The sequence below is a fragment of the Stylophora pistillata genome, chromosome 8 (genome assembly GCF_964205215.1).
Source record: "Stylophora pistillata chromosome 8, jaStyPist1.2, whole genome shotgun sequence".
Classification (NCBI taxonomy): Eukaryota; Metazoa; Cnidaria; class Anthozoa; order Scleractinia; family Pocilloporidae; genus Stylophora; species Stylophora pistillata.
In genome coordinates, this window is record NC_142526.1 from 11,511,479 (window position 1) to 11,530,521 (window position 19,043).

The 19,043-nt window shown below is 38.3% G+C and overlaps 1 protein-coding gene across 1 annotated transcript; it reads right to left on the reverse strand.

Annotated features, from left to right (window-relative positions):
* Window positions 1-1,643: 1,643 nt before the first annotated feature.
* LOC111328760 (uncharacterized) lies at window positions 1,644-7,258 on the reverse strand. Its single transcript, XM_022933265.2, has 3 exons — window positions 6,925-7,258; window positions 4,633-4,753; window positions 1,644-3,400 (listed from the first exon to the last, which is right to left on the reverse strand). Exons 1-3 carry the CDS (start codon window positions 7,158-7,160, stop codon window positions 3,377-3,379), a joined length of 381 nt encoding a protein of 126 aa, XP_022789000.2. The 5' UTR covers window positions 7,161-7,258; the 3' UTR covers window positions 1,644-3,376.
* Window positions 7,259-19,043: the final 11,785 nt, after the last annotated feature.

Consider the following 19,043-nt stretch of genomic DNA (forward strand, 5'->3'; position numbering starts at 1 on the left):
TTAAAAATTTAAAATTCGTTTTCACAACCATAAGTCTTCCATGACCACCACAAAACGGACTTGTGAAGTTGCTATTCATTACAACAAAGAGTCTCATATTTTAGCAGATTTCGTATTTTTAATAATCGAACCGTTACATAACTCTAATGCTAGTAATAATAGCATGGTTGATCGTCTGCTCACTAGAGAGGCGTTTTGGTGTGCCCAACTATGTACCCTCAAACCACATGGTCTCAAAAAAAGGTGTGAGTTCAATTCTACGAAAAGAATTCGGTACAATTAACATCACCTCATCACCGGATTTCATTATTTTATTGTTAAACTTTAGCGTGTAATTTCAATTTCTATCATCCTTGTCGTTATATTACTCTAATGGGATTTTATGTAAAACATTTTTATACCACGTATTTAAGATTTTTGCATTGCTTGCAAAATTTACTCCATATTGATATTTAGTGCTGAGGAAGCCCGAATGGGCAAAACGTACACATATTAAAGGCCACAAGAGAAAAGTTTGCTTCTTCTTCCGTTTATTCCACTTATCAGAGCTGTCGTAATAAAACGATTAACTACCTCTGAAGTCCTGCATATATATATAATTATAATTATATATATATATATACATTTGTATATATATATTTATTAAAAACTAGATCATTGGATAATGCCATTCAAGAGTTTTTATTGGTTTAGCTATTATGGTATATCAGCCAATATACCATAATCTACAAATATGGTAAGCGTACTTGTCAGCGTAAAATTAAAAGAGAGCTAAAAATTTAATAAAATTTCATAATTTAATGTAACGTTTTTAATAAAACAATTATTCCACTCGCACTTGTTGGATATGAGATGATTGATAGCCAACTCGGCGCTACGCGCCTCGTTGGCTATCTATCATCTCATATCCAACGCGCCCTTGTGGAATAATTGTTAAATACATATATATACAAATATGAAAGAAGGAAATTATTACTAGTTACTCGAGTTTCACGCTCTAGGTGATCATCAGACTGAGAGTTGTCTAGACAACTCTCAGTCTGACAGTTAGACAACCCTCAGACAACTCTCAGTCTGATGATCGCTTAGAGCGTGAAACTCGAGTAACTAGTAATAATTTCCTTCTTTCACATTTGTATTTTGCTCTGCACATTTCTGCATCGAGCACTCCAAGGATAAGTGAAACAACTTTATTTCTTGTCTATTTTACAATTGGTTCATGCTTTAGCGTGCACTATCGAGTTATGGAGCACGCGGGAAGTTTGGAGAGCACGAAAGAAGCGTAAGAGTTGCCCGAGGCGATAGCAGAGGGCAAATCTAGCTTCTTGAGTGCTTCGAAAGTTGCATTTCTCGAAATTTTTTTGGCGGTTAGCGCTTGGATTTTGAATGGATCTTCGATTAAATGCGACGAGAAGAAGCGTCAACCTTTCAGTTTATCTGGTTTTCGATTTGGAATCCGGGCGATTCTTAGTTCTGGGTGGAAATCGGCTTCGCGCTAGAGCGGTCGAAAATGAGCTTTCCACCCTTGTCTCCTTCTTATAACCATATGTATAGTAACAGTGGACGCAAAACCCACCAAATCGCTCAAATTCGCCATTTAGAGCCACAGAAACGACAATGCACAGCAAGTGAGGTAGGTTTCCATTTATTTTGAGCTTTAACTCAGACATTTCATGATATAATTTTAGATAATAACACTCTTCAATATTTTCCCATACATTCCTTTACATTTCAAATAAACAACCAAACTCGTCGCTTGTCTGGGCTCCCTGTGGTTACGGAAAGATGCTTTGTGGTTTCTGTAACGCTCTTTGAAGTTTGTTGCAAGTCTGACGTAGGATTCTGTTGTTGTGTCGGTTGTTACGATTGCTTGGTAAACAACGTTTGTTTGAAGGCATTTTCCTTCAAGGGGGCATTCCGTTTTTAGGCTGATAGTTTCGAAAGAAACTGTTTGGGGCTGCGTCGGTGGGAGTAACGAAATAATTTGGATTTATCAGCGAAGTTGAAATGGTAAATTGGCCACCGTAACAATTACAAAAGCTGACGTTTCGAGCGTTAGCCCTTCGTTGCAGCGAATAGAGGAATTGTGGGTTGTGTGTGCTTTTAAAGGCAGAAAATGGAGCTACGTTATTGGTGGGAACATGGCAAGGAGAAAAACATGAACAAATTAGTGGAATGAAAAGCGTTCGTTGATCCCTGTGGGATTTAGACTGCCGGTTTGAAAGATGAGCTTTTGTTCAAGATTTTTACCGCTTTCCGTGCCACCGTGCAAGGAAAGACCGCAGATTGCCATATGTTGCTTAGAATAATTAGGTAAATTACATTGCCTGCCGGTTTGTTGCGTTGGGGTCGGGGTGTGAGCTGAAAGAAGTATTTTGTTATGCGACGCGATGATGGATTTCATGTTTGGCATACAAGAGTAGCTGAGTTTGAGCGTATGTCTATTGAAGATCTTGTGAAGCGGATGCTCCTTCGAGAAAAATTTTACAACAATGTTGAAGAACTTCCTTCCTAGGTTGGTTTTGACGCTGGAGTTCCATGGGGGGTTGTACCAAGTGATGTTTCTTTCGCGATTTCTCCTGTGGTTTTTCGCCGATGTTTGGGTAGTTTGAGGGTTGTATGATAATTTGTGTGTATACCCACTATCAGCTAGTGCCTTTTGGTACGGGAAAATGGCTTTTTTGAAAACGTTTTCGTTAGATGAGATGCTCTTCAGTCTTTTGTTAATGTTTTCTGGGATGTTCTTAAGTAGGGCTGGGGGGGTGGTTGCTCTGTCGATGTTGATTCTGGGGTACGTGGCCGCCCAGTGTAACAAAACAGCAATTGACACCTTTTCTTTTAATATTGAGTGAACTCAGCTGTAACAGGTAAGCATTACAGGTTACTACCCTCGTCAAGACAGCCGTGAATCTTGTATTAATGGAATGGTTATCATCTGGGATTTTGTGATAAATTTAAGCCCTGCAGTTCGAGAAAATATGTATTCAAAATGGCCGATCGATATTCCCGAGAAACTACAAAAGTGTGAGCTATCAACAATTGTAACTCTAAATCATTCCAAATTAAGTCGTTCTTTAACGACAATCCTCGAAGAAAACGAAAGCTATCGCAATTTCAAGTGAAGTTACAATTAAATTTACGTATCTCAGTTCTAAGATTTTTTATTCTCGGAACGTCTTTCGCTCCGACGAGAGGCTAACGCTCGAAATACCAGCCTTCTAAACTCTTTACGGTGGCCAATTTACCATATCAACTCAGTTGATAAAACCAAAATTTCTGAATTAAATATCGACAGCTCATTGCAATACGTCCAGTGGTTAGGTTTTGAAAAAGAAACTTACATGTCCGCCATCATATGTTTCCACAAAGGCTCTCTCTATCTCCCCAATTTGTCGGATTGCTGTCAAATAATTAGGCGTTCGATCAGTAAAAATCTGGTTTCTTGATAAATATAAAAAAATTAAAGGATACGTACATATCATGCTCGCCTTCAGCGATTTCAGACGAATCTTTCGCTGTCATCTTCCCTCCACAAAAAAAATGTCGTCTGCAAATATTGTGGGGGATGGGGTGGGGGTTACAAGTTCGGACTGACAGACAAAGGCGTAGTATATTTTCCAATCCAAAACAATGACAGAAACTTTCGTGCAAGGTATTTCTCTCGTAAGATACCCACTATAGAACTTTTTTTTTCAGTGAGAGAAAAAATTGAAGCAGCTACAGAATAGATTTAAATGTTGCGTTCAAGTATATCATTAATCATACCCATGAGGTCACTTTTGTACAATATAATTTTATTCAGTAAAAGAAAGCCAGAAAGCCAATGAATAAGCTTCGAAAAGCCGCTTTGGAAAGAGGACATTTTTATACGATACTGTATGTATAAATTAGAGTGAAAAAATTACACTAGCTAACCGTTTAGTGGGAAAATAAATGTATGGTGAAGGAACCTTGTATCCATTTTATGAATCGACTCAAGTTATTTAAGTTGAAGTTTAGAAATACGAACACTTAAAATAAAGCCCAAAGTCAGCAAATAAACGTAGAAATCCCACAACATCTTGATTTAAATCATTTTCACCTTCATTTTAGTAAACATATATAATCAAATAAATATAACACAATTTATCGAAAAATATAATTTTAACTAGGAATAAAAGATCCTATTCTGTAAAATTTCATAACGCACCAAAAATAAACGATTCTATGCTCTTCAATACTTTTTTTTTTATTTTCTGCGAAGCCACTGCACTTCCCTAAAAATAGGAAGTGACGTAATGATTATCAGTCCGCATCGTCGGCATTATGGTCGGTTACTATTGCAAAGTTATTCCTTTTATGGTTCAGGAATATATTTTGAGAATAAAAGATCTCATTCTGTAAAACTTCATAACGCACCAAAAATAAACGATTCCATGCACTTCAATACTTTTTTTCGCTTATCTAAAAATGCTAACAAGCCAAACACACAAATATAAACTTTTGGCTTACTGGCTAATAAATCTGAACTTCTAAAGCCTCTCTGATTAATTGTAACATAAATATACATCATAACTTTGTAAACTATAGCCTTCTAATTGATTAACGCATTAAATCAACAGTTGATCAAACACGTTTAGGTTAACAGCTCACCTCTTGACAGATGCAGCATTCATCGTGGCCATAGTCAGATCTGCACTCGTGTTTCCCTTGAAGCCGTTTGTCAAGATATAAATTAGACACAAGATAATGGAAAGACTCGACTTTGTGTATCCTAAGAAAACAAAACCAAATCACTCAATCTTTCCCACAGAAGTTGATCCAATAAGAGATAAACAAAAAGTTTTACTGTAATAAGTATGTTAACAAGGTTAACTACTGGGAGCTTAGCAGACATTCTAACTCAGTATCCATTGTCAATAGTGAAGGCTTGACTGCATTAGAGAATTTTTTTAAAAAAAGATGGAAGTAAATCTTGGACATGCTTACCTCGTGCACTCTTTTTTCAATAATAATAAACTTTTTTAAAGGAACTTTGAGGCTGAGATTAATCAAAATTTTAAGAACGTATTAAGAACATTTATCAGGCTGAGAGTCGATTAAGAACGTTTTTATTTTGCTAATCTTTATGTTAAATAACAAGCATGAAGTCAAGGTAACGAATTTAAATTAACCAAAATCATTTTAAGGGCATAATTTGGATATATCAACAAAGTTGAAATGGTAAATTGGCCACCGTAACGATTACAAAGCTGACGTTTCGAGCGTTAGCCCTTCATCAGAGCGAAATAGTGTACATGTGTACCATATAATTTAAGAAAATCTTAAGGGCGTATTCAGTCTCAAATCGCAAAAAAAAAAAAAAAAAAAATAGGAACCGTCGGCCTCAGCTCCAAATTAGACGTTCTCATATAAGAAAAAGCCAGTCTGGTTTATATGACTTGGACGATGTTAATGACGCTTGTGGTATCTCAATCAGTGATACGCTCGGAATTTTCAAAGTTTCGTCGAATAGTTTGGTTCAAAAATCTCTAGTTACTTCAGGAAAAATGTTAAAAAAGCGTATCTGCTTAGCAACAGTATCTTAATTAAGTGTCAGTATGCTTGGCTGAAATGGCTTGAGTCGGGTTTTGATTGTGTTAGAATTTTCTCTCTTGATTTCAGCAAAGCTTTTGATTCGGTCCGTAGCTCATAATATCCTCTGCTCTAAGTTGAAAACACTTGACATAAATCCATACATATGATGCACGATCCTCGCAGTAGAGAGCGCTATTTATGCAATAGTGAAAATCCGACCTGAAAAAAATTAGGCCTGTACGGAATTCGAACCACTGACCTCTGCGATATTAGTGCAGTGCTCTACCAATTGAGCTAACAAGCCAACTGGTAGCAGGCCGTTAAGTTGATTCGTAATAAACCCGTGATGATAAATCAAATACGATGAATATATGAAGTTCATATATTTTGAATATATGAACTTCATATATTCATCGTACAAATCCATACGTGACCAATTGGATTATTAGTTTTTTACAGAACAGAAAACAAAGAGTTGTTGTTGATGCCATTGTTACGGATTATTTATATATCAATAGGGGTGTCCCTCAGGGGACAGTTTTAGGCCCTATACTATTTTCTATTATGGTCAACGATATTAAGGCCAAATCAGAATTTACTTGTGAAATATGCAGAGGATTTAACATTAAGTATTCCTGTAAAACCGCGGGCTAACAACGGCAATTCAGTAGCTGAGGAGGTCCGATCGATCGTCGCATGGACATCTGCTAACCGTATGCAACTAAACTTCAAGAAAACGTGGGAGATGCTTCTTAGAGGCAAATCCACTAAGGCTTTACCTGCTCCTCTGGTTTCTATAGAGCGTAAACCCGATATCTGAAGTCGTTGGGTGTAACTTTTCAATCTGATCTGTGTAACTGGGATTTGCATTTTGATAATATTATATCGAAAGCCGGTAGTCGTCTGTACATCTTACGTGTTTGTAAATCCTATGGACTGCCGCCGGATCATCTTCATCAGTTCTTTTTATCAGTCTTATTCTACCTATATTTAAATATGCTGTAGAAGTATGGGGCTGCGCGTATTATCATAAGTATATGAGTCGCATAGACAGGCTGTTCAAGAGAGCTTTTAAGCTTGGTTACTGTAAAGAGCTTTTTTCCATTGAAAATATTATTACTCTAAAAGATAAGAAGTTGTGGGCCAAGATCACCGACAGCGATTTTACAACAGCTTTAGATGACCTTTTGCCACCAGAGCGACCAATAGTTACCCTACGTAAGAGGCGCCATAATTATATTCTCCCGCTTGTCAGAACTGTCATATGGGCAACAGCCAATAAACCTTAATCTGAGTCGAAGCACTTGCATTATAATGGCCATTTTTCAATAATTAATGTATCGTGAGCAACAATATTCCAAAAATCACCTGAATATTATTTCATAAGCGGTCTTCGGTGGATATATCTCCCCTAAATTCTTGGCCACCTTCATCACAAACTTGCTAAGCCAGTAATTCATGGTTACTGCATCCATTTCTTCAATGCTGATAGAAAGCTGTGCGACTTTGAGTAAATCATAGTCTTGAAAGAGCGTTCCTGAATCTAAACGGGAGCTACAACCGACTGAGAAATTTGCCATTCGCGAAAAATTGTCACTGTCCATTTGTTAATAATTACATTTGCTATACGTGGGAATAGCTGTTTTCGTTCTTTGTTTTCCGCTCCCAAACTAAATCTCGCCGCATCATCTTCGTGCACGAATGTTTGAATTAGTACTTCTCAAATTGATAACTTATTCATAAGGTAATCATCCAACCGAGACACGGCAATTTTATCACGTGCATGTGGTTCGAAACCCCGGTGAAACACTGCAATGACAGGTTTCACCAGGGTTTCCAAACACTCGAAAATAATATTTAAAAGCACTCGGCCTGCGATCTCATGCTTTCCTCAGTTTACTCGCGCTTGGAAACCCTGCTGAAACCTACGCACCAGTTTATGAAATAGTACATCGATAATTTGTGTCAAGAAGACGCAAGTTAGGAGTGACCAACTTCCTTGGATTACTCCAGACATTTAAAGCCCTATTTTTATCGAAATAAACTTTACAAAATACGAAAAGAAATCCTTCTTCTTCCATATGGATGCTTGCAAAGTCCAACGTAACAAAGTTACATCACTGAAAGGAAGGCGGTTCCTACCTTATGTCAACAAACCTCTAGTGACGCGAAACACAACAATTAATTCTTGAAAGAATGAGGCCTCTTCAAAGTTTTAGTAATGAATATTTATATTTAACAATTATTCCACGAGTGTGCGTTGGATATGAGATGATAGCCATTTCATTTTCATTTTTGGATATGAGATTATAACCATTTCATATTCAACAAGCGCGAGTGGAATAATTATTTTATTAAAAAAAAAACGCCCCAAGATGTTAGACAAATCTTCTCGACTTTATTTTGTGAGTAGAAACCGGATGTTACAATGTAGAGATATTAGATTATGGTATATTGGCTGATATACCATAATTGCTAAGCCAATAAAAAGTCTCGAATTGTATTTTATTATATAGATACTGATGAAATACCAGGATTTCTCCTTTTACTAAAAAATCATATCTTCACCGCACGCAGTGAAGATACTATTTTTATCTTTCACTTGGGAGGATATTGGTGTGGCCATGGTTACCAACATAATTACCCAATTGCTGTTTCGAAAATGAATAAAAAAAAGTTGTCTTTTATGTGGAAATTTCATCAGTATCTATATAATAAACAGAACATTACATGGCCGCTTGGGGATACGAATTTTATCTTCTCGTGCTGAAAGTATCTCTCATTCGTTCGCTGCGCTCACTTGTGAGAGATACTTTCAGCACTTGAAGGTAAAATTCGTATCCCCGCGCGGCCATGTAATATCCTCTAGATCCAATGATCCAGTTTTTAAGAATAGTTTTTATTAAAAACTGGATCATTGGATAATGCAATTCAAGACTTTTTATTGGCTTAGCCATTATGGTATATGAGCCAATATACCATAATCTACAAATATGGTAAGCGTGCGCGTCAGCTTAAAATCAAAAGGGAGCTAAAAAATCCAGTTTCTTCTTACAAAATAATAATTTCTTGGGGGCGTTTTTAATAAAACAATTATTCCACTCGCGCTTGTTGGATATGAGATGATTATAGCCAACGAGGCGCGTAGCGCCGAGTTGGCTATCTATCATCTCATATCCAACAAGCGCGAGTGGAATAATTGTTAAATATCTTGCATAGGCTTTAAGTTTCAAATTTCAAAAAATTTCTCTAGTCTATTTCACTTTTTGCTATTATAGTTTCTGTTTTTAATGAATATTAATGCAAAATTTTTTTCTCCTTTTGGATGAAAGATTTTTATATAATGATATACAGCCAAAAACTAACGATAAAAGTCCGACGTTTCGGCGACATCTTGGCTCAATTGTTTTAAGGTGCTGAAAAAATTCCATAACAAGTTTGATTGTCTCGTTAATGAGATGTTACTTATTAATTAAACAACTACGACCGTGCTTGAAAGTACAATCAGTCAGACTCAATTCGCGCCAAGGTCTTTGGCTGACCTATGCAAATAAGTGACTCTGGATTCTCAGTTACTCTTGAAATCGAAAGATTAATTTAGTTTTCTTTGACAATGGCGCCAAGATGCCGCCGAAACGTAGGACTTTTTTCGTTAGTTTTTGGCTGTATATGTTTAACGAAATCATTGTTGATTATATAATGATGCATCGTTAATGTAACATGTATCACATCTTAATGTAGTTAAAGTTTTATCACTTTTTTCACACAAGTGTAAGTTCGATCGAGTTTTTATTGACTTGTAGGCGTTTACGTATCTAGATAAAGTATTTGTTTACTCACCTACTATATGGATCCTGGCTTCGGTCGGTCGAAGCTTAAAGTTGAATAAGTCTCTATCCGGTGAATAACGCAGTACGTTTTGCTCTCACTAATCCCTAGGATAGCGTTGTCTGCCCTTTAAACAACTGGGCCCTGGCATGGTGTTTAAAAGCAGTCTTTGTAAATTTTTTTCTTTTAGTCTTACATGTTAGTGACCGGTATCAATGATTTTTAAGGATTACCCTATACATAAGTTGCAGGGGTCGCAATGGCGACCGGTTGTGTATTTTCGTCGTCTTTGCTTTTGCTGACCCGTTTGATCTTTCTGACATCCTCTGGACGACAAAATGATTTTAGTAGTTTTTCCATTGACTCGTTTTATCTGCCTACGAAATCTGGCTCTCCTGTGGTAAATTTTTCGCTGAATTTTCATCACTCCTCTTCGAGGAATCATGTCCGCCATTTTGCCTTTGCTATACGTAGGAAAAGATATCTAAACTTGCGGGTGAGCTACTATGCAAATTCCGACAGCAGTTTCCAGCAAACTCGTCTTTACAAAAGCGGTGACGTTTCTCTCAACCCTGGTCCGATTTCTCATAAATGCTCAATCTGTAGACGAACCGTGGCTCGAAACCATCGAGCTATAAGCTGCGACTCGTGCTCTCTATGGTGCCATATAAACTTTGGAAGTGTAAATCCCCGCCAATATAAACTGATGCACCAAGCCGGTGATATCTGTTGGACTTGTCCTCGCTGCCTTCTATCCACGTTACCTTTTACCGACGTCAGAGAAAATGAGCTTGTAAATCACTTCTCCGCAATAAACTCCACACAGACCACCGAAACTATGGCCCAGCTACTTCATTCTTCTTCAGTCTAGCGCCAGCCTTCCAAAGCCCGCCTCTGGATCAGGAAGGCTTCGTTGCTTACTCACAAATGCTCGATCACTGAAAAACAAATTGCTGGAGTTTCAAGCTGCAGTTTATAGTGCTGACCTGGATATCATCGCCGTGACTGAAACATGGCTAAACTCATGTATTCTTGACCATGAAATCCTTCCCTCGGGTTACCAGCTACACAGGAAAGATAGTCAGGATCGTCAAGGTGGAGGAATTCTGTTTGCATCACGGAATGATTTTGTGGTAGTCAGAAGATACGATCTGGAAACTGACTGTGAGCTAATGTGGAATGAACTGCAAACTGCCTCCGGTCTTAAGCTCCTGTTTGGTGTCTTCTACCGTCCCCCAAATACTGGTATAGAATACATGCTTCTCCTTCAAGAATCTTGCTCCCGTATTAACAACTTGACTTTCAATAAGATTTTCCTCGTTGGAGATTTTAATCTGCCTAACTTTGACTGAATAAATCCGATACCCCTCTCCACTGATCAATTTTACCTGAAGACCTACGAAATCATAAACGACCTATTCCTCACTCAACTAATTACTTCTGCCACTCGTCGTAAAAATATTCTGCACTTGATTTTGACTTCTACGCCTGTCTTAGTTACTGATCTGTCCTTGAGTACGGGTTTCTTACATTCCGACCATCTCAGTATATCCTTCAGTATCTCTATCAAACCTACATGCTTCAGAGCCACGCCAAAAGAAATTTTAAACTTTAAAAAAGCAGACATGGATGAACTGAGGAAAACCCTATCCTACATACCTTGACATGTTGCTATGTTAGATGATGACATAAACATGAACGTAATTAAGTGGGAGGACCTTCTCTGGGCAGCAGTGAATGAATTGGTTCCTCGCAAAATGGTCAGGGACAAGCAGACACCCCCCTGGATAGACTCTGAAGTAAAGGCACTGTGTTGGAAAAAAGGTCAAGGCCAATCGAAGAGCATTGAAATAAAAAAACCAAGACCATATCGACAATTTTAAATCTCTTAGAAGAAACGTAAAGAAACTGATCCACAAAAAGTACGCTGACTACCTCAATAACCTTGCTGATTCTGTTGAAAAGGAACCCAAGAAGTTCTGGAGCTTTTATAGCACTAAAACAAAATCTAGAAAACTTCCACTGGCTATAAAGAGAAACAAAGACGACAAAAACCCAGTCACGTCATCCTATGGTAAAGCAAATCTCTTTAATGAATACTTCCACTCAGTTTATAGTCATACTTATGCTGAACCTCCACCACCGGGATCTCACCCTGTTTTACCTATTCATGAAATTTCAGCTGTGGCTGTTTCTGTTTCCGAGGTAAAATCCATCTTCGAAAACCTGGACCCATCAAAAAGTCCTGGACCAGATGGCATAACTGCCAGGCTCTTGAAAGAGTTTTCTTCTGAAGTAAGTGACTTGGTTACATCAATGTTCAACCAGTCATTAACGAGTGGTGTTTTCCCAGAGAAATGGCAAGACTCAAATCTCACCCCTATTTTTAAATCTGGTCAAAAAGATGAAGTTACCAATTATAGAGATAACTCACTTTTGTCCATTATGTCAAAAGAACTTGAAAGATGTGTCCATACCCACATTTACAGCCATGTCGAAGACCTTCTTCGCCCAGAACAACATGCTTTCAGAAAACATAAATCATGCGTCACCCAACTTGTTCAATATATTCATTCACTGGCAAAAACACTTGACTCGGGTGGTCAAACTGATGTCATATACCTGGACATGGCAAAAGCTTTTGACCGGGTACCACATGAGAAACTTATGTATAAACTCGAAATGCTTGGCTTTCGAAAACCATTTTTAGCCTGGATCAAAGACTATCTTACAAATAGACGTCATAGAACCCTCATCGAAGGCATTGCGTCAGACTGGAAGCCAGTTACTTCCGGAGTTCCTCAAGGATCTATCATTGGCCCCATTCTATTTCTTGTATATATAAATTACATTGCGGAAAACCTTTCTACTGGTACCAGTCTTCCCCTCTATGCAGACGATGCAAAGTATGCCAGAGTGATTAACGACCTCAATGATTGTTACACCCTCCAAAACGATCTGTCAGCTCTATATGATTGGAGTAAACTGTGGGAAATGAACTTTAATTCACAGAAATGCAAACATCTCTGTATAGCAAGGAAGAAAAAACCAATCCACAATATCTATCATCTTGGTACGGAACAATACTCCTATCTGACACGGAAAAAGATCTAGGTATAATACTACATCACACACTAGCATGGCATGACCACATCTTTACAAAAGTAAATTCTGCTAATAAAATCCTGCGGCTGATTAAACGGACGTGTGGAAATCAGACACAGTCTGCTGTGATTCGCAAGCTTTACATACACCTTGTGCGGGCCTCACCTTGAATACGCCTGTGAAATATGGTCCCCTCACCAAGCCTTTTTGCGGGACATGATTGAAAGCGTTCAGAGACGAGCCACGCGACTCATGATCAAAGGAAAATCTTACATCGAGCGGTTGAAATCTCTCCATCTTCTAACCCTTTAGTCTAGAAGGACTCTACTTGACTTGATCTTCTTTTACTAATGTTTAAAGGGACTCTTAAATACTAACTTATCTAGTTTTATTATTTCCAGAAAAAAATGCAGCATATGAACTAAGAAATGCTGATTTGTCAATTAAAACTCAAGATGCGAGAACAAACATGCTAAAATATTCCTATTTCCATAGAACAGTTACAGCCTGGAATTGTTTACCTATGCATGTCAGAAAGTCTGAGTCTCTTTCTGATTTTAAGAGTCTTTGTAAGGCTTATTTATACCAGTTAGACACAGAATTAAACTAATTTATTATTATAATTATTATTATTATTATTATTATTATATTATTATAAATATATAAAGGTCTGTGTAGTGTTTTCCTTTTTTGAGTGGCCTTTTGTAAGGGAACCTGTTCCTGTTTCTTGGCCTACCCCTCAGTTTTGTATATATGTTAAGTTTGTTCAGAAAATGATTAAAGTAAAGTAAAGTAAATAAACTGTGGTGCTGCGTAGGTGTGGGTAAACAAGGTAATTTGGTAATATCAACCAAATTGAAATTGTAAATTGGCCACCGTAAAGAGCTACAAAGCTGACGTTTCGAGTGTTAGCCCTTCGTCAGGGTGAATGGAAGAATTTTGGTTGTTCGAGGCCCAAACACTTGACTCGAAACACTTTAGATTCGAAAGTCTAACTGGACTCCGCCAGAGGGCCAGTTTGCATCATTAGATTTATTTATCAAGAAATGTCACCACGACTTTAACAAGCTTACTTTCAATTGTAGTACCAAATTTTCCAATCTTACCTCTACCAGAAAGAAGCTTTGTGGCAACTTTCTGACACCTCTTTTTATCAAAAGGTTAACAAAGATCTCCCTTCCATTAATCAAAACACTGTCAAAAATACAATTAACGAACTCCTAGACAAGACTAAACAAGACAAGACTAAACAAGAATTGCTGGCCACTGCAAAAAATCTCAACATAACCACTCCTAGAACTTCTTGTATTTACATTGTACCTTAAATTCACAAACATAGCAACACAGGTCGGCCCATTGTCTCGGCTTGCAGTTGCCGTACCGAACTTATTTCCAGCTCTTTAGACAAAATTGTAGCTCCCATCGTCAAAACTTTACCATCATATATCAAAGACAACCAACAAGCTCTTCAATTTTTTGGCGACTTTAATTTCCTTGGCCAAAACATACTTGTTTTCACTATGAACATTACATCTCTTTATACTGTCATTACTAAGAGCGAAGGTCTTTTGGCCCTCAAACATTTTCTTGATCAACGCGCTGTTAAGGAACCTAAATCTGAAACAGTACTTCACATAGCTGAACTAGTGCTCACACTCAATTTTTTTTCATTCTGGGACAACTTTTTCAAACAAACCAATGGCGTAACAATGGGTACCAAAAGGGGTACCCATTGGCTATGCCGATCTCTTTGAAGGTTTTGTCGAACACCAATTTTCTGCCTATGTAACGGCCCCAAACTTGAATTATACGGTCGCTACACTGACGACTGTATCGGCGCTACCTCCTCTACTAAAGAGGAGCTAACTCAATTCTTAACCGCAGTCAATTCCTTTCACCCCACTCTAAAATATACCTGGAAAATTTCCTACAATTCTTTATCCTTTCTAGACATCAAAGTTTCAATTGAAGGCAACGGTTTATGTACTAGTGTGTACTTCAAACCTACAGACTCACATAGTTACTTGTTGTATTCATCTTCGCATCCATCTCATATCAAGAATTCCATTCCCTTCTCTCAGTTTCTAAGACTTCGTCGTTTATGTAGGGATGACTCTGATTTTTTTCCACAAATCAGAGTCAGTCCTTTCATCATTTCACAACGCTGAATAAATGTCAGGACCCAAACGATCCATTAAGATCACTGATCACTTCACGTGCACCTCAGCCAACGTCATCCATTGCATAACTTGCACTTATTGCAAAAAGATATACATCGGCGAAACAGGAAGACGACTACGTGACCGATTCCGAGAACACCGTGACGACGAAGAAAGGAATGACAAGGACACATCAAAACCAGTCGCTAGACACTTTAATCTACCTAATCATTCTAAACAACATATGGCAATCTGCGGTCTTTCCTCACAGTTGGGTAGCTCGGAAAGCCGCAAAACTCTTGAACAAAAGTTTATCCTTCATATCGACACTTTTAGTCCCACAGGTATCAATGAACGCTTTTCATTCTATTGATTTATTCGTGTTTTTCTCGTCACCATGTTCCCACCAATAGCGTAGCTCCACTTTCTTCATATAAACCCACACACAACCCACAATTCCTCCATTCGCTCCATTTGTTCTTGTTCTTACTCGAAAACATGGAGAAAAGTTTTCACTGTAGACTATTTGTTGTGGTTGTTCCGATCGCACCTGTTTATCGCCTCCTATTTAGTTGAAACAAAATTGCTCAAAATTTGCAACACTTTGTGATTAAGATAATATGATTATTGACTGAGTTCCGTCAGGCTGGACGGAAAAATATTTGGATCTTGGTAATGTTATTCGTGACTAACCGCATGACCTCTGGCCTTTCACTCACTCATTTATTAGCAGGTCCGGAATCTGCCTTTGTCGTTATTTTTCCTATGTCATAGACTAGCTACGTTACTTTTTTTTAGCATACGTTTCATGATCGGCTGAAATACCGATGGTAGTTTACAGGTATTAGCTCTTAAGGGCGTGTCTCTGTAATTTCCAACCACTCGAAATTGGTTCAAAAATAAATCTTGCCTTAAACTTTGCATGTGGATAAGGAAACCATTGCCTATCATTGGGACAAAAGTGGTTTCCCTCAGATTTCAAAAGTTTTTTTATTTTTAAACAATTTTCCGCACGTAGGTCGAATCGTGAGATTGACATCATTTGTGTACACAAAATGAGCAATCTTTATTAGGATCTCACGCTGTCAAAAATGATTTAATACGAGAGATATTCTGGAATACAACAGTTTAATACATTAACTTTCCAAGTGTGATCACAATGGTAGAGTATCTTGATAAATGTATATACCGTCGTCACGTCAAATATGCCACTACTCGACTAAGCCGAGAAGTGGTACTTTTTAAATTGCGATTTCTCCGTTCTGGGACAAAACTAGATATCAGGAGTTACACACACTCAACAACCGTGCATGAGAGCACTATATTCCGTAAAAATGTCCATGGCTTTTATCGCAGGAAAAAAATAAAGCGAAGTAGAAATGTGGGATTTTCACATACCTGTACAGCGCTGCTTTCGGTAATTGGCATTCGTAATTATCCACAATGAATCACAAAATAATCGCAAATGAAAAGCTCGGTGCACTTAATAATACTGTAGAATGTCTGTAAATCAGGTTTCATTGTCCGAAGGTCCAATGATTCCAAGGATTTCTTTCCGGGTGCGAGTCTGTAGGGATTTATGTCATTCATTCTGAGTGACGATTCAGCGGCACCGAGTATTTGTATAGTGTTGCCTTCTGTGGATAGCAAACAAACAATAAACTCATTTGAAAACCATCAATGAACAGCTTTGAGAATTATTTAGTCCAGATAACGAGCGCGCAGTCTACACGGTGTTTCAAGTGGAACCATTTTACAAATGCTCCAGACACACTTGTTTTGTTTTCTTTGGTTTTCCAGTGGGATTTGCAGGGAATCTCCATGGTGCTAAGTTTCGATGAGCTAACTGCAGATATGGGTATGTAGCAATTTGAATAACACGAGAATTTTCCATAAAGGCTTTTAAATCTGATAAGCGAGCGTGATTGCATAAGGTGGAAATAATTTAATAAGTGTTAGTTTAGATACTGAGCTTGGTACTGGAAGCAGATGATCTATGAATATTCCCACCCATTGTCCTACTTTTCCCTTTTTTTCCGAAAATTGTGAATAACGGCAGTGACTGCGACAGACAAGCATTTAAATATTTCACAGTTGCAGTCCTTGACAAGCTTTTAGCGATTATTAGTTTGACTAAGCATGAACTTGGTCACATATTAAGATTTATTACATCGCTGGCAGCACCTGTGGTCAATATGAAGCGAATCCTGTGTTCTTATTCTTGGGTTTCAGGTGACGTCACAAGCTTTGCTGAAGTTAGTGTCCGCCATGTTGGTGTCCCTCGGATGTCAAATTTATGAATAATTAGTCTATATCTATAGTGAAGCCCTCTCTCTTATCGCCGTATTATTTCGCCTACTACATGAATATCCAGAGAGTTGAAAGGAAAGATGTTTGCAAAAGATCTCGGTCATCGGAGTTGACCCTGCAAGCATACCAGCCGAGAAGTTCAGTCCAAAATGCTTGCCTCCTGTGGAAGTGTCGGACTTGCTGAGTTACCTCGTTCTTGAGACCAGCTTCTGCAGTTGGAGCGAGCGCATTTGATCCAGTTAACTGTGAATGAAAAGCTCAAAATTGACGGCAAAAATGGAGGAAATCTAAGCTAAATGAAGTCTTGTGTTACTCTAAAATGTTTTAGTACTCAACGATCGGACGATTTTGCGAAACGTGCAACTTGCGGCCCTGTTTTTGCTGCTTCAGTTGGATCAAGACCCAAAAGGTCAAAATACACGTGGCATTACCAGGAGTGATCATGAGTCGAGTTTATCTCTTGAATTTTCGAGGGGTCTAAGTTTTCGGGGTCTTAGGTCTGAGTTCTAAGTTTTCGGGGTGTGAGTTTTCGTGACACCCCAAGCTCGCTTGCACTCAGGTAAAGTGCTCATGGATTTTGCCGACATATGTCAATGAAGTGCCGTATGCGAGGGCTAAAGACATCAATTTTTCATCGGCCAAGAAGCTCAAAGAAAAGCTCGACCAAAAAATCGAGGATCTACAACAGCCGCAAGCCTCGAACCATACAACAACTTTTAGTTCCTCCTGTTCTTCCCCTTGATTTGTAATGATCTTAGTATAGCGCATTAGATCATATATCTAATGAATTTTGCGCTAGAGAAATATTAAATATATTAAATCATTATGCGAAAAAATCCTTAGTCCTTATGCTTTCCACTTTTGTTCGAACAGCCAACAACAATGCATAAAACCATCCCTTCTTTCTCACATGAACTCTTCGTTAGATACGGTTTGTTTACGCTCGAGGGACACCAAGATGGCGGATAGTAACCGTTGCTAAGCTATTGGTCACGCGGGTGAAACCCAAGAATTGGCTACCCTAACGGGCAAGATGGGCCCGTCTTGTCAGCTAGGGATGCCTGCATTGATACGAGCATGAAAAAAATTGAATTAGTACTAAGTTCGTAAATATTGGGCAATGTCGGCAATGGAGACGCAAAAAGCGGGACAGATGGTAGTCAAAACAAAGAAAACAGAAACGACTCTCGTGGGTTTATTGTGCTACAAACATAGTTGGTTTTCTTTCCCGGCTCTCGAAGTAAACAAGTCATTCTAAACTCTTAATAAAGGGAGATCTTTTGCTAGATACAAAATCCTTAATTTATTGACCAAGCTTGTCACCCGCGGTCAGGATGGCTGGATATTAGCCTCGTTCTATTTTTGCATTTTTATGGCCGGGACGAAGTCGAGGTTCATAAAAATGCAGAAAAAGAACGCTTTGTTTGGGAAATGTTGCTTACTTCTTAATGGCATATGACGAGCAAAGTCAGGATAAACCTTGCAAAGACCAGTTTTAAGTAATTGATTAATTACTTTTTGATCGGTTATTTTAGTTTTTCCCGCATCTCGCCAAACCAATACGTATTTCACTTTCTTTCGTAAGTGCGGATGACAGGTCGCAAACACTTGTTGTGTGATAATGAAATGTCATGAGGTAAGCTATCGCCTCGCGTGACTCTTACGCTTCTTTCGTGCTAAGGAACCTCCTGCTTGTATCCATAACTCAATAGTATACGCTGGGGTGTTTACTATTTGTTAAATAGAGCCATTTCTAAATTTGTAATTTTTCGTCGTTCGAACTTTGTAATGTGATGCACGTAACATGAAACAGATTTAATCCCAGAAACATCTGAATAGATGTTTACAACGCAAATCGGAAGTTACCTTGAGGAGCCACGAGAGTGAAAGCAGTTACTTTCTTCCCGTTATGGTGGCAGTTAAGAATCCATTCTTCATCTGTTTTTTTTACTAGTGAGAAAATCGTGCATTATTTCCTTCTTTGAACCCCACCTTGGGCAATTTAATGACAGTTGCCATACTACGACGACGATTTCAAACTTTAATCCTATGATCAACAAAGGTAAAAATCGTTCGACTGTGGAG

Bases quoted from the DNA above. Each gene is read 5' to 3' on its own strand.
- LOC111328760 (XM_022933265.2), bottom strand. From the start codon at position 7,160: ATGGACAGTGACAATTTTTCGCGAATGGCAAATTTCTCAGTCGGTTGT. The intron at 4,754-6,924 runs GTGATTTTTGGA...TTGTTTTCTTAG, and splicing joins GCTTATGAAATAATATTCAG to GATACACAAAGTCGAGTCTT. The intron at 3,401-4,632 runs GTGAGCTGTTAA...ATTATTTGACAG, and splicing joins AATGCTGCATCTGTCAAGAG to CAATCCGACAAATTGGGGAG.